The sequence below is a fragment of the Dasypus novemcinctus genome, chromosome 14 (assembly GCF_030445035.2).
Source record: "Dasypus novemcinctus isolate mDasNov1 chromosome 14, mDasNov1.1.hap2, whole genome shotgun sequence".
In the NCBI taxonomy this organism is placed as follows: domain Eukaryota; kingdom Metazoa; phylum Chordata; class Mammalia; order Cingulata; family Dasypodidae; genus Dasypus; species Dasypus novemcinctus.
In genome coordinates, this window is record NC_080686.1 from 33867048 (window position 1) to 33883590 (window position 16543).

At 39.9% G+C, this 16543-nt stretch overlaps 1 protein-coding gene across 12 annotated transcripts in view; it reads right to left on the bottom strand.

Moving 5' to 3' along the window:
- The window catches only part of EYA1 (EYA transcriptional coactivator and phosphatase 1), a 333818-nt gene that overhangs the window by 20635 nt on the left and 296640 nt on the right, over positions 1-16543 (bottom strand). For all 12 annotated transcript variants that reach the window (XM_058275642.1, XM_071207853.1, XM_058275643.2 and 9 more), the window contains 4 exons: positions 1687-1745; positions 1415-1575; positions 391-505; positions 155-276 (listed from right to left, as the gene is read on the bottom strand). In XM_058275642.1, coding sequence (XP_058131625.1) covers positions 155-276; positions 391-505; positions 1415-1575; positions 1687-1745 — 457 coding nt within the window. The remainder of the gene's footprint in view (positions 1-154; positions 277-390; positions 506-1414; positions 1576-1686; positions 1746-16543) is intronic.

Here is a 16543-nt window from a genome sequence, read left to right on the forward strand (position 1 = left end):
TTGATGTCTAAAGGCAATTTTGAAAATAATGTTAAAATCATTCTTCCAGTTTTCTAACTTGTTTAGCATTCAGGGGGAAAAAAAAGGCTGCCTTTCATTTTTACCAGCCTGAAGGAGTAGGGTTGACTGTTTAAAATATATATATATAGCTCACCTATTTTAGTTGCACTGTAAATATTTTCTATTGGAAATACAATTCCTAATCCGTACAGCAGGACTTTTGCCAATGCTGGGATGAGCTGAGTAGTTGTTACTAAGATATTCACACAGTTCGTCCTATGAGGATAAAGAAAAAAAAGAGACCATTAAATCTCCAAAATGAGAGCGCCTGAGTGCAGCAGGTTTTCCAGCAAAGGCCCACTAGGGCGGCGGGTCCTGGGAGGGGCTCACCGGGAGTGGATGAGGGTAAGTGCCTTCAGAGCCAGCGTCAGCCAGGAGTCGGTCAGGGCTTCAATCTCCGCCCGCAGCTGCAGCCAGGCTTCTCTCTTGGCCGGACCAAGCAGACCTGTGGGTTCACAAGAAGAGGATAAACTACTTCCCGACCAATGCATCTCTTCAGCTATAAATAATAAACGTTTAACACTGTGACTACCAACATCCTCAAGCTTTAGAGGATACCAAGTAATTTTTTCATACTCTCATGCATTTGACAAATACTGCCGAAAGGAACCTCTATTGTTTTTGCATTCCTTGTATCCCCTCTTCTGATTATAGAACTCATCTTTTCTTTTGGGGGAGCTTACTCTCCCCTGTTCCTCCCAACCATGTGGTTGGGCCAGAGCTAACCCTGCCCTCGGGCTTCCAAGGGAGGCCTATGATCTCGGCTAAACTGATGCTGAACTGGAGTTACTGGTGGTCCTCTTTGCCACTTTTTGGGAGGATCTGACTAGGATGACTCCCATCCAGAGGAAAAGTATAAGCAAGAGATTCCTAACAGCATCACTGGAGTGTCTGGATTTAGCCAGGTCTGAAGCTGACCCCACCCCCAGTCTTTTCATTATCAAGTCAAATTCCTTTTTATGCTTAAGTCATTTTGAACTGCAATGAAAAGGATCCTACTGAAAGCACATATCCAGTAGAAGTATTTTTATAACCTGTTTTTTCATTTAGGCAAGGGCTGTGAATCCCTCTTGAGTGGGAGGACAGCTGAATGTCAGAGAGCTTAAGTAACTTGCACAAGGTCACACCACTACTGTTGAGTAATGGAGCCAAAGCTAGATTACACTAGCCAAAGAAGGTAGTACTCATTTAATAGGTGTATCACTAAATCACAGCAGAATTATTACTGGTTTGATGAAACAGCTCTAAAAATGTTATTAGAAACGAAACTAGTATGAAGCAAAAGAGTATGGTATTTCTAGAATTTTATTTTGGCCATCCTAATGAACCCAGTGGATATTGGTGAGTCACTTGCCTCCAACGTTGTTTTTGTAGGTGTTGTAGATCTCTTTTACCCGTCTGTAGCGGAAGGCCAACTTTCTCATCCAATCCACACCGCCCCGCACGCCAGTGGCTAAGCATAAATTAGCACTGGTGGCTGCAGCCGGAAAGCCATCTGTTCCAAAGTTATATGTGCTGTTTAGATGCAAGAAAAGCCCAAAGTTAACCAAACAAAGTTCCTCTTAATTAGCTGAGCAGTTAAACTGTAAAACGGAGACAACCATGTTACATTTCAGTGTGGCTCACCTTAGGTCTTGCCCGTTATCATCTGAAGAGACATCGTCTATATGAACTTGATCACATTCCTAAAATGAATTTAAAATATACGTGTTACTTTAAAGAAAGCAGCTAACATTTTCTGGGGAAAAAAATTCGCACACTGCTCTTTTTAAAAATCACTTAATTGGCATATTTTTCAACTATGTCAATCAGTAGGTGGCAGTCTTGCTAAATTGACATTTTTACCTACTTAGGGTCATCCTTTAATATAAGAAATAAGCAATGTCATTAGCGACTACTGTTATTCAGCTTCCAGAAAACACATTTTTGCGTTTAGAAAGGAAAGTGATTGAAAACAATTAGCATATGTGTTCCATAAACCTCAGGTACCTTAAGACATCATGCTGCTCAAAGCTGATTCAGTCAATGTCTAAGCATAACTGAAACCAGACATTTTGGTAAATGTAACATGCTAGAAAAATTAAACCTGATGCTAACTGCCAATGAAATTATGACCTCTGATTGCTGTTGAGCCACACACCAACACAGCCTGGGGCCAGTGTGCTGAGGAGCCCAGACAAGAAATCTGTTACTGGTTTGCCATTTATTTGAGAGATGTGAGTTTTATTCTCTCTCTCTCTGGATGTGTATTGGAGGGGAAAAAAGCATGGATGACTTCAAAATCTAAAAAAATAATCAAACCATGCTGTCTTTTTCAAGATAGTGTCTGTTTTATAATTACTATATATTTACAGTAAGTTATTAGAATTTATCAGTTTATTATAAAATGATGTTATTGTGAACAGACCTGGTTTTTAGATCCCAAACATCCTGTAATCAGTTTAGAATAGGGGGCCCTAATTGTGGGGCAAAAGCTCTAATGGAATGAATGAACATTTATGCACCTGTTTGCATAAATGAGCACTCACACATCTTACCACTGTATTCCCAGGTGCTAGCACAGTTGTGGGAAGAGTAGGTGTTCATTCAATATTTGTTGAATGAAGCCATACTAATTTGAAGGTAAAGTCTCTACTCCAGAAATGAGCCATACACCCTTGGCATGCTTTCATATTTCCATCAAGATGCTTCACTTGGCAATCAGGTTCCAAATAACCCTTTATCATACTTTCATTAGAGCGGTAGTTTAAAAATACTATTAAAAGAAATTTCCAAGCAGGGACGCTGTATTTTAAGAGGTAGTTCTTACTAGAGCTCTGGTCATGTTTTCTGATAAATAGTTAATTTTATAAAATACATTCTATCCCTATACCATTTCACATTAAATTTGCGACAAAGATGACATATACAGAGCACTATAGTAATAGAATGTATATTTTTATGTTGCCGGTTTCTTTTGAACAAATTCTTTTCTCTCCATGGATTGGTGAGGAAGGGAACAGGAGATAGAAGTGGAAAGAAACTCAAACCAGCTGTTCCTTAACAGAATTAAAATCATGACCCCCAACCTTTTTTCTAAAGCATCTATTTTCCAGCCAACCCTCTCCCAGCAAGCACCAAGTTCCAAGGAGGAAAATACTTTGACCTTGTAACCTTCCCCTCCTCTCCTGAGGTCCATACCTCAGATAAGAAAAAAGGAAAAGCTAGTCAAGGAGCCCTCACATGCTGACTGTGAATTTAACATTTTAAAAACAGGTCATTAGTTGAAAACAGGGTTCGGAACTTCTCAGTTATTAATTTAAACTTCTCTCAGAAGATCAGTGATACCTGTCTGTGTTTTCAACAATCTACTTATGTTAGATTAAAGAGTAGTTAGGCTGTGTATAGAAACATTTGCCATTTATGTGGCCTGCAATACAATTTTTTGATAAGTTACTAGGTGTTTAGGGTATGTGATTAGGCTACCAAAAAAAAAAAAAAAAGCCCTGGTGCCAGGATGGGGAAATTTTCTCCCTTGGGAGAAAGAACAGAAGGGGGAGGAAGTTGAGGAACTAGACGAGGAAAAGATAGGTTAAAAAGAATTTAATTCAAAGAATGAAAGCTGACTGAAAATTACAATGGTTAACTCTAGGTCTGGTAAGACTTCTTGGGAAAAAGCAGAGAGTTAAGATGCTTGCATAAACTAATTTGGTTGTAAATCTCCACTGCTGACAGAGATGAGAATTATCTCCTAATGGCTGTTAATGACTCCATTGTTGCTATTGTACTCGGACATCCTGTATTTGTTTTCTCCTGCTAGCTTTAGTTAAAACTTTTTGTTCCCAAGCAGTGGGCCTCATTTGAAGTATTGTTCACTATCTGGGGTAGCTCTAATTAACTGTCAACAGCTTCAAGCTTTTTACTTGCAGATAACAAGCTCACTTCACAATGCTTTGATTAAAACAAAAGTTGGTGTGGTGACTGCGAGGAAATCCTCATTCTTTACCCCGAAAATTTTTCTAGAAGTGTTTTAATGAAAATAAATGTAAAAACCAAGAACATATTTTTAAAGGGCCTAATTAGCACCTTTAGGAATTTTTAAGTCGTCATGAAGATGTCTAGATAAAATGTATTTATGGAACTGTAGCTCATTTCACTTAACGAACAATGGAAATATAACAGTATACAAACTTCAAATATATAAAACACCTACTAAGAATCCATTAACAGTAAGCCTTTGGATGTGCTTACAAGTAACAGTATAAATGCCTTGGAAATAGGCTTTTTTTTTTAATTTCAAAATTTTAAAATGAGAAACAGTAATATTATGTTGATGCTTACTTATTATTACCTTTTCATTCCCAAAAGAATGGAGAATATTAAGAAATCTTTCACAGCAGAGATCTATAATACGTGACTTGTTCTGAAATTGGAAACTGCATTACCGTCATTCGGGTATCATGGAACTCAGCCTTCTCTGTGGGGTTGGAGTGAACTCCCCTTCTTTCACTTTTCAGATGCCCTCTAGCTTTTTGTTTGATTGTTTTCTTAAGAGCCTGATTTCAAGTTTTCATTTTTAAGTTCTGGGCTTGGCTGGTTTTTTAGTTTCCAAATTTGTTTTTAAAATCAGAAAATTAGATAGCTGTAGGAGGGGAGCAGGGCTTGCTATAAAAGCCTGTGGCTTGAAGTAGAAGCGGCTCTGGGCACATTAAAACAAAAAAAGCAACAAAGTTTAAAACCCCACTGGAAAACTCCATAGACACATAAGACAAGAATGGAAGCTTAATCTAATCTCCAGGTGCCAAAACATATTCCTAAAAACCCTAATTTGGAGCTTAATACACAGACTTCAGAACATATAGAATTTCATAGGAAAACAAGTTTTTATTCCAAAAACAGACTGAACGTGCTGAAAATGTACTTTTGAAATAAACTTGCAAAACGTATGTGATAGAGGTTTAAGTAGCTGAAATAATCTGAAATAAAGTTTTGGGACAACATTCCCTTTCTAGGGACCATCAACAAGTCAGCTCATTTAGCATGTATTATGCATTAAACTCTCTCGGTGGGGGGGGGGCTTGACTTGCCCCAGGAACCCCTACTGGGTTTGGGTGAATTGCCTGGGACTGCCCTGGGGCAGTGGCAGTGGTTCCTTGGGTGGGAGACACCTGACAGATTTCGCACTCTCAAAGCCTGAGCTGACTAATGGGTGCCTTCTGCTCAGAAAGCTGGTCATTTAGCCATTCACATATTAGCTCATTTAGTAAAGGGCTACTATGTTCTAGGTACAGTTCCAGATACTAAGGACACAGCCTTTAAGACAACAGACAAAAACCCTTACTGTCTTGGAACTAACATTCTAGTGGTCAGGCATGCAAACAAGAAAATCTGTAAATCATACAGCCTGTTGGAGAGTGACAAGCACTAAGGAGAAAAACTAAAGCACGGGGGAGGCGATATGAAATGCCGTGTGGGTATGTGGGGAAAAAGAAACTTCCAGGCAAGGAAAGAACAAGTTGGAAGGCCCCAGGAAAAACGGTGTGCTGGAGGATGAGGGGGAGCGAGGAGGTGGCTGTGCCAGGAGGCTGGCATCGAGGCACTGCTCCTGACCTCAGGGCACTTACAGTCGAGCAAGAGAGCTGGAAGTTACCCAGCTCAACACACATGCGATGGATTAAGTACAGTTGTGGGAAACGCGGCAGAACTTCTCTAGAATCCAAACGGACATCTTTCTGCTGAAGGGTTGAACTCTAAAGGGTTGCAGAGGTCTGAAGAAAGAAGTGAAATTCTATTTGGCTGGACCAGAGAGGCGCAGCATGGCCCGCTCTTTACCCTTGCCTCTTTTCTGATCAAATCTGATTAAAGCGATCGAATAAGCAGAGAGACAAACAGTGGGCTGCTAGGGACAGTTGACAGTCACTGAGCATTTAGTAACATGAGGAAAAAAAGAGCTTTTTGATTGCAGACTGCTGCTGCGGGTCCTCACCTTCCAGCGGGCCGTGGGTGGTGCTGGGGGAAGGTGGGCACTCAGAGCACAAGGCTTCCCTCTCTTTAGGAAGTGCCCCAGAACTTAGAAATGCCAAGAAACTCTGGAATTAGTGAGCAGGACCCAAAAAGCAAGGGAGAAGGCTCCTGAAGATACTGTTTTTATTACCCCCCCAAACTACAGATAACAAAAATTGGTAAGAGGTCTGGAAAGGGATCAAGTGGTAAGTAAAGAGTTATTTTTTACTATTGCCTTTGCAAAAGGATGTCAAAATCTGCATCATTTATGCATAAAAGCCTAGCAACAAGTCAACGGTAGAGGAATCTAACATTGTAATTAACATTTTTATTTCCCTGATGTTGACACAGATTCACAGAGCACAGGTTCTCGGGAAAGCCAGTGCTAGGTAAAGTTGTGCTTATCCTCCACCAGGAAAATTTTACAATTAATTACCACTGTCACATGTCACTAAAGCACACGCTCTGCTGTTTCCATCCTGAAGTTGGTTGCTCGTTTTCAGAAGCCCTAAATTAGCGCCAAGGACACACGGCACTTTGACACGCGATTATCAAAGTGTCCTCTCTTGCCTCTTTGTATCCTTTGTATAGTATATTCCTCCTTGCCCCAAACTGACAGCAAGCTATGTTAGAGCAGGGCATTTCTTAAGCTTCTCGGGGAGTTCCTGCAGAGGCACGCACACAGTTTCTATCACTCACGCGGACTCTTGTTGGGTTGAATTAGTAGGTGAGACTTCTAGATAAGAAAACAAAGTAGCATTTGATGTTGTGATCCATTTTACAGATGTAAGAAATGAAGACCCAGAAGAGTTAAATTACAGGTAAGGGAAGTACTGGGCAGTCTTTTGACCCACAATCCACTGTTTCTACCCAGGCTCCCTTCAGTTTCACAGGACACAGGCAACTGTCCGCTCTGGGTGCTGACCACGGCCTGGGGCCTTGGTGGCTTAGCAGCTGTCTGGAGCTTAGGGGATGCCAGCCTGCACCCGGTGCTGGTGCTGCAGGTCACCAGATCCCCCTGAGCTTTGAGGGGCATCCTCCACCCTCCAGCCACAATCCTTCATCTCAACACCCGACCTGGAAATGACTGGCAGTTTGGAGGGAAATCGTCCTGGGAGGAGAGCCACTGTGGCAAGCAGGGCTTTGCCAGGGGTGGAGGATGCAGAGTGCAACTGTAGATGGTGAGAGCAGAGGATTTAAGAGCCACTTTCACAGAGTCCTAGGTAGGTTTGAGGCCTAAGAACAGGGATTAGCCAAAGTCGCAGCAGGGGAGGGGAATGGGTGCAGATGGCAGTGACTGGATCCTCGGTGCTGAGGCCACGGGGGCTGGCCCACAGCCTCCGCTGTAACACGACGGGCCGCTGCAGTCAGCTTTCCGATAAACACCATGACCATAGTTTACCCTCGCCCGGCTTCCCTTTACGTTACATGACCTGTCTTCACAGAGGAGTAAAATAAATAAAACCACCAAGCTTCAATGACTAGTGGCCATCAGCGCACAGACATCTAAGCGCTCATGGGGCTGGATTAAAAAACGCTCCCATAGATGGTTGGGAAAAACTGCCAACCCATGAAGCAGTTGAATGCCCGCTCTGGTGCCCCGTGGGGTGTTCTCACAGCCAGCCAGCAAATGCACCCCCGCTCTGGAACGCGGGTTGCACTGTTATTCTCCCTGTTTGGTCCCTCCTGTCATTATTCTTGGCACAGTGACTGGAGTTGATCTTTTTCTGATCCGTCATCATCTCTGGCCTTCCAGGCTGGGCCACAGACATGCTCTTTTGGACCAAGCCCCGGGAATAGCTCAGATTTTGTACAGGGGCTCATATGCAAAATATTAAGTTATGGCAGAATTTTTCTGCAAATATTTATTCTGCTTTGATACTGTAGTGGTTGTACTTTCCCCCAAGCCTTTCGCTTGTACCATAATTATGTAAAAATACACCACACTATTCAAGTTAGTTTAGGAAAAATTAATAAAGAAAATTAAGACAGTTACAATGGGTCTTCTTATCTGTGCCAAGGACAGTGACGTAAGAGCCAACATGCTGATGCTCCATACTTCTGAACATGAAACTAGAAACATAAACTCAGAGTAAATCTGAAGTCTTTGAATAAACAGAGGCTCTAAAAAGACTCCCAGGCCGTTTGCATGTTATGAAAGGGAAACAATATGAAAATGTTACAAAAGTGTCTTTGGAGAAGCAGAGTTACCCAAGGCCAACTTTTGCTGATCGAGGCTATATTTGATCCATTTTCCAAATTCACCGTGAGAAAACTGACACCCGCTGCCAACTAATTGTTTCAATACCTTCCTTTACAGAGTAAAAATGGAAAGAAAAAAAGTCCCTGGAGAGCTAGCTACTTTCGTTGTGTCTTTACATCAATGTGCCTCTTGAGAATGGCTGGAGTTGGCCAAGGCAGGGAAATGATGATGCATTCTGTTCCCGCAGATCCGTCATGAGGCAACCATATCCACTGCTCTAACCCCCTCCTATACCATATGGATACCATGGGCATCTACAAAGTATTAAGAAGAAGTATTCCTCTTAGTTTGAAACCCAGAAATATTTAATTACGCATTGTAGGGGGGTATTTCCAGTATCTGAGACAAAACTCACAGAAAGCTTTACTTTGACAAGTGATCAGCCGTACTTAAAGAGGACCCACCCCACCCCGCCGTGGACTTACTCACACTGCCCTCTTTCTCATATAAACACTAACTTGTACAGATGGCACTGCAGTGACCAGCGTTTGAGTGGCAGAGGTTTCAGAGGAGTGGTTTCCATAGTGGCTTTGGGAAATAACTTGTCGCAACCTAGATATCTGTATAGTTTCCTTTGAAAAATAGGGTAAAACGGGCCATCTCTGGAGCTTCTCTAGGATTCAGGGGCTCTAAGTAGGGGGACAGGGGGTCAAGGAACAAGACAATTAGATATGGCATGTTGCGTCAACCTCTGTGGTTAAGAAATTCTGTTCAGTGTTAGAAAATTCGCAGAAACCAGGTTTTACATGCCTATTTCTCCCTATAAAAAGTCTATATGTGCATTTACATTTACTGATGTGGAATAACCACTGCATTTTCTAAAGGTATGTCAAAGCCCTCACTGCAATTTCAAATCATGTAATAAGGAGCTTAAGAGGCGCTGCACAGTCTTCCGTCCACCACCGCGGACGCCCTGTGAGCATGCAGCTCAGGCCACGTGGCACCGCAGGCGTGCACTTCGCAGCCCTCAGTCCAGCACGCTACAGGCAGGACCCGGCATCTCTGTGGGGTGCACTTTGTGGCTCTGCCCTTTCCCTTGCTTTCCTACCACAGTGATTCCTTGCAGAAGAAAAGAGTGCAGATTACCTGTGCCTGAGGCACAGGATGTGAAAAACAAAGGGCGTTTTTGACCTTTACTTCATTAGTCTTGACAATGTGGGAAACTGCAAGCTGAGGAATTAAAACATACCTGAACAAATTTACCTTTCAATTCCCAATCTAAACTACCTCTTCAGCACAGCACTGGCACTAATACATATTTTAACTAATTATTTAAATATCCATATCTGGTTTGAAAGTAGGAAGATGACAAAGCGATGTAAGTCAATAGGAAAAGAACACTTTCAACTCTCAGAAACTGAAATGAGGAATTTTAACATATTCTTTGAATTGGTAACATAACGCGTATGTCGAGACACACACTACTTTTCATTGTTGTTTCTAACTTAAAACATCAGTATTTTGATAAATTTAATGCTACAACATCCTTTAGGGATTATCTAAATGAGAGAGATTTGATAAGAATTGTGTTAACATTGGCTAAGAGAATGAGGGCCCTTTTTTTTTTTTTTTAACTTTCCAAGTGCTGTTTACCTCGCTGAAGGGAGACCGGCAACAGGCAGGTGGATGTGTGGGGCACCAAGCCTCGGTGCATGTCGACATACAGGGTGCTGAGGGACCTGAGAAATTAAATTGGAAAAACCTAACATATTCCTTCTCTCAGATCAAATGTAAAGAGTGGAACCCAAGGTGTGAATTTCAGCAGATTCAAAGTGAACTCTTAGCTATTTCTATCTGGTTCTGTTTATACAAATATTCATAAAATAGAGAGCGAATAAAATTTTTTCTGAGAGCACCTGCAGATGGTATGTTAAGGCAAAAGATAAATCAGAATGCTTAAGTTATGTGCTGGAATATGTATGAAGTCATGGTAAATATTTAGGACCATTACGTAAGAATTTCCAGGATTCCCAAACTTATTGACTAGTTAATAATTAAAGGAAGAATGAAAAGCATGGTTTCCAACGTATTTTATTATTCTCTTACAATATTATTTTTCAAATTTACTAGTTAAAAAATAAAATATCGTCATACTACTTGGCATGACATTTACAGAATTCTAATGGAATTAGATGAAGGCAGTTCCTTTTGAGTGGGTACAGTGTCAGTGCTTGGAGTTCCTTCTTTCTCACTGTATCTTCTCACCAAATGCTAATATTAGACATGCTTGTCTTTAATCATACTCACAACCTTCAGATGAGGAACAGAAAGTTTTACTAATGGAAGCCAGAAAAACTTGAAAATAAACTTTAAAATAAAATGGATTCATTTAAAATTGTTCAACAGTGTGCCTATAAAGGTAATGGATTAATTCAATAGATAACTATGATGATTTGATCCAATGATATTAACATATCATTTTGTTTTAATTAAAAAAAATTAAGTATACATTGGATACTTAATATCTGGCACTACAAAATCCATTTTTAGTGTTTAACTTATGTTTTGTACAATGGAACAAGGTATTTCAGTGTGTTCTATCAATTCTCTCACCATATATTATATATAAAAGACTTACATTCAACTACATTGCTTAAATTTTGAATTCATGGTTTAGTTAATATAAGAAGGATGTGGCATTTTATTAATTTATGTTGCAACCAGTGAAAAAACTGTGTGCCCTCAAACACAACATAGGATAATGCATTCATGTTTGATAAAATGTCAAATTGTATCGTAAAATTTTATTACAGTATGATATTTTAAATTGTATAAAATAATTTAAAATAAAGTATTTAGAGTAAAAGGCTGAATTAATGTACAAATTGTTATTCAGAAAGTTATAAAAAAGAAAACTCAGTAACATATCTAACATGTCATTCTTTCAAATGTCAAGTCAGAAATACTTTTAAGAAAGACTTTGACTTACTGCTGAACTGATTTCTCAATTTTCAGTGGGTTTGCCCATCATTTTTGCAAGCAAAATTTGTCACTGGCAATAGTCAGTGTTCTTTGTAACTCCTGTTGCCTTTCTTTTAGATCTATTATTCCTGCTGAGAGTACCTACTAAAGAAGAATTTTTCATAGTGACACCTACTCTAGTCTTGCTGTGAATAATCACATTCTCATAAAAATCATTCTTTCCACTGAAACTTGCTGCCAGAACCATGGAAAAATATCCAAACCTGGAAATCTTTTATCCTTTTCTGCATTTTCTTTTTACCCCCATTGTCATTTGAAGAAAAGGAATCATGTGCTAATTTATTTACAAAACATTTAGGTAGAAGCTTTAATTTAACATGGAAATATTTCTATCTTGACCATATATAAAACAATGAACTATAAGTTGCAATATTAAATTGTCATATTTTGAGAGATTTTTTTTCTGCAGCAATTTTTCTGCAGCAATCACTGTTTCTAAAATTAAACACTTGCAACAAATATAAGTTTCAGTGTACCATCATTCCATGTCTACAGATTTATCTATTTTTAACAGCAAACCACGTGTCAATACAATTTTTAAAGAAGATTTTAAAGTAATCGACTTTTTTAGTGCCTCTTTTGGGGCGGTCTGAAAGTTTAAAAAGAGCTCTTTTTATCATATTGCCTGATAACTGTCTGAAAATAAGAAATACTCCATTTTGTATAAAAGCATTTGTAGCTCAGAATAAGTCAGACTCAATAATATCCTAAATAAAAATTCTCCAAGCTGATTTTCCCTGCAACATAATTAATACTGAGTCCAGAGTGAAAAGTATGCAGAACCGGACACAGGCACTTAACAAAAGCAGGTGCCCTGTGAGATGCAGGAAAGTTCCATCATCGCCTTCCCTCACTGTCAGCCCGTCATGGGGGAGCGAGGTCCTTGGAGGGCACTTTCTCAAAAAAGTTCTCTCTTCTTCCATATGTCAGTGGGTCTGAAATTCTACCACATGAAGTCATCCCTTTTGTATCTTCTTTTATAAGACAAAGATTTTAGGTAAGTGCCATTACACTGGTGTGAACTGGCAGACAAATTTCTCGTAGCATGGGGAGACCTAGGGTGCCCTGAACCCGTGGGTGTCGATAGGGGTAAGGAAGTTGAGAGCCTGAAAGAAAAACTAAGGAAAGTTTTTGTCCACACTCATATTCTTACTCCCTATAAAACCACCCTTCTTCCCAAGAATTAACTGTTTAGAGGTACAGATAATCATGTTTTGGTTGTGTATATATTATTTAGAAAAACACTGTATATCACTCATATAATATAATTATACATATGCAGTATGTAGCAACGGTGGCAATAGCACTAGAAAACAGAGAGAATACATGCTCTGTATTCTTTCATTCATTTTTCTCATGCATTCAACTAGTAATGACTAAATGCCAATTCATAATCAGGCACTGCACTAGGCACCAAGACCACAAAGGTAAATGGGATGTGGATATTGTCATTAAGGATTTATAAACATGGGAAGGGCTGAAGAGAACGATTACAGGAGGCTATCACTATACTTTTCTCTTGGGAAAAGTACTGGAAATTCTTGCAAAGCTATGAGATTGGAAAATGCCACTTCTGATACTTTCAGCCTTTCTCCTTTAACATATGCAGTGCATCACTTTCAGAAACATTTTTCTGAGAGCAGGTTTTGCTCTGCCAGAGAATATAATCTCCCACATGGAATATAAGCTTCTTGGGGACAGGGAATGCATTTCATTTCTGTCTCTGTCTGCCTTTTAGCCAGAAAGTGCCCAATAGATGCTTTAGAACAAATGAATTGGAGAAGCGTAAACTTTGTTTTTTTCCCCCCAGGTCAAGTGTAAACACTGCAATCAAACATTCAAGAGCATTTATAATCGGCCCCCATGAAATGTCACCTCTATCAGTCTGACTTGGGCCCCAATGTCCGCTTTCACCAGACTCCTCTTTGCTAGCTGCCTACTGCTTCCTGGAGGGCTTCTCTCTTCTTTTCACCCTTGCAAGGTGAGGCTGCCCTGCTAAGCTTTTATTGATTTCTCTCTGTAACCCACTGCCTGAAAATAGTAGCTACAATTATTGAGAGCCTATTATGTGTCAGGCACCATGCCACATGTACTGCATATTATTTCCAATCCTCCCCAAAAACTCTACATTTGATGGATAAATGAAGACTTAGGCACATAACTTTAAGTATTCCAGCAGATAATAAACTCTTGAAGGAAGAAACCATTTCTGATACATCTTTTTTGTCCTCATATTCTAATACTGGACCAAGCACAGAGATGACACTAAATAGAACCTTCCAGATTATCTGATTGACAGAATTGAGTTATGAAAGAATCAAAAGCCCAACCAGAAGTTAATGAATAATGTTATTGCCTTTTGTCATTTAAGCATTAAAAAGTTATCGGCTTTGGGAAGTGGATGTGGCTCAACCAGTTAGGCATCTGCCTACCACGTGGGAGGTCCTGGATTCTGTCCCAGTGCCTCCTAAAGATAAGCAGACTCCCGCAACCACCGTAATGAGAGCTAGATGCCATACCCGCTGCAACGAGCAGAAGCCTAAAGGAGCAGATGCCACAGGCCAGCAGACACCACAGCTCACAGGCAGCAGGTGTCATTCAGGCCACTGGGCATTCGCCTCCCATGTGGGAGGTCCTGGGTTTGGTTCCCGGTGCCTCCTGGAGAAGGCGAGCAAACAATAAGCAGAAAGACAAGAGAACCATCTGGGGGAGGGATGATAAACTAAAAATAAAACAGTTAATGTAAAAGATAAATAAATCTTTAAAAAGAAAGTTACCAGCTTTGTAAAATTAAATTTATTGTTTTGTCTGATTATAAAAATATCCATGCTCATGTAGAAAATCCATGCAATATAGAAATATGAAAAAAATAAACTCCCAATTCTATCCCTCAGAAGCAGGCATGGTTAACACCCGTCCACTGTCTTTTCTTCTCTCTCTTTCACTATTTATCTCAAGTTTCTCATGCTCTTCACAGAGCTTACATTCTAGTAAGGGAGATACAAAAAGCAGGAAAAATCAGATATAAGCTTTTTCATAACCTACTTTCCCCTTCCACTCAACAATATGTAATAAAGAATTTTCATGTCAAGGGTTCATCTGTAGTACTCACCAGACGCAGTGGATGTGACATGATGATGGGGGAGAGTGCTATTGTGGGGGGAGTGGTGGGGTGGGAGCGGTGGGGGCGAATGGGGACCTCATATTTTTTTAATGTAATATCTTTTAAAAAAATGAATAAATTGAGTAGAATTTGGAAAAAAAAATAAAAACAGATAAAACATGAAAAAAAAAAAAAAGAGTTCCTCTGTAATTCCTTTTAAATTGCTCTATAATACTCCATTTTATGCATGCTTCCTATTTCTTTTAGCCAAGCCATCTTGATGGATAATATAATCTTGGACTGTTAACTTCAGTAGGTCAGGAACTGTGTTGACCCTTCCTACAATTGTATTTCAAGCACCCGAAATGAAGCATGGTACAGAGTCATGGCTCAATAAATGTTTATTAAATGATATGCAGTGATGGGACAGATTTATGGCATTCATTTACCTCCTTAGGCTCTATTTTTAATATTTTCTTTAACTGATATTTTTAATCACTCAAACCTTGGAGTCTCACTCATTATATACCTTCTACTTAGAACACTCCTCAAAAGCCCACCTGTGTAACGCATTTCCTGTTAATTCTGCCTCTGCAGTTTCTGGACCCCTCGTGCAGGTGGGGCTGATCTTTCTGAGAGCTCCCTCAGGCCTCAGAACTTACTCTGCTAACTTACTTCTTTATCTCTCACCAAAATGGTAGCTCCTTGAGATTGGGAAATCACTTTTAATGAAAATCTCCAAAACACAGTTCTATAAAATTTAAAATTCATTTGTCTGTTACCTCAACTTAAATAAAACTGTAAGTTTCCCCCTGGATTTTGGAAAAGCCCCTCATGTCAATTTCCAAGACTTTAGCCAACTATGAGGAGTGATTTCTGCTTAAGGACATTTAAATAGATAGGCAATTGTAAACAGAATGAATTATTCACTTTTGCCACTTAAGATTTGAGTCATTTTCCTTATGTTTTAAAAGAAGTAAATGTCATAATTACTACATATAAAAGGGAAAAATATTATTTCATTGCACTTCTAACATGTTCTTATTATGTACATACTAAACATTTTCTCTTTCAACTCTTAATTTTCCAAGCTACTTACTTTTTAAATGCTGAAAGAAATATCTCTAAGACCAATAGGATTAAATTAATATATCTTTATTTTTTTATTTTATTTTTATTTTTTATTTATTTCTCTCCCCTTCCCCCCACCAGTTGTTTGCTCTTTGTGTCCATTTGCTGTGTGTTCTTCTGTGGCCACGTCTATCCTTATCAGTGGCACTGGGAATCTGTGTTTCTTTTTGTTGCGTCATCTTGCGGTGCCATTCTTGGGCAGGCTGCACTTTCTTTTGCATTGGGCGGTTCTCCTTATGGGGTGCACTCCTGGCGCGTGGGGCTCCCCTACGCGGGGGACACCCCTGCGTGGCAGGGCACACCTTGCGCGCATCAGCACTGCACATGGGCCATCTCCACACAGGTCGAGGAGGCCCGGGGTTTGAACCGTGGACCTCCCATGTGGTAGACGGACGCCCTAACCACTAGGCCAAGTCCATTTCCCTAATATATCTTTAAAACAAACAACCCCTACCAATTGAAAAGGATAATATCTTGGATATAAGAGTTGTCTTTACCTTTCTAACAAAATGCCAACACCAGAAGATAATTCTTAGTTATTTTGGAAGAGGCAAACAAGTTTACAAAATAGCGTTGATGTTGATCAGAATCAACATCCTCTCCCACTGCCCCAGCCATCCACTTGCCTTACAAAGGAGCTGCACACAATTAGTAGCCAGAAGAATCCAGGATTTGGAGCACTTGTCCTTAAATATGCTATTAGAATACTGAATTGAACTAAGCCCAGATAGAGACTCTATTGTAACTGCCCTGAAACGGGAGAGGCCTCCTGGGACCACAACTTAAACACATTTTGGGGAAGTTGAAGTTACAGGCTTTCTTTTGCACTATTCAATCTTAAAAAAAAGACAAAGATAAAGATGAAGATGAGGAAGAAAAGAAGGGCACTTAGAATTTCTTTTTCAACCAAGCAAAATTCCTAGGAAGGTAACTGAGTAAAATTTGGTTTTAAAACGTAATTGTGCTCTCCCAGATGGAAAATTAGTAAGCACCTGTCAAAATCAAGGACCCCAGTCTAAAGG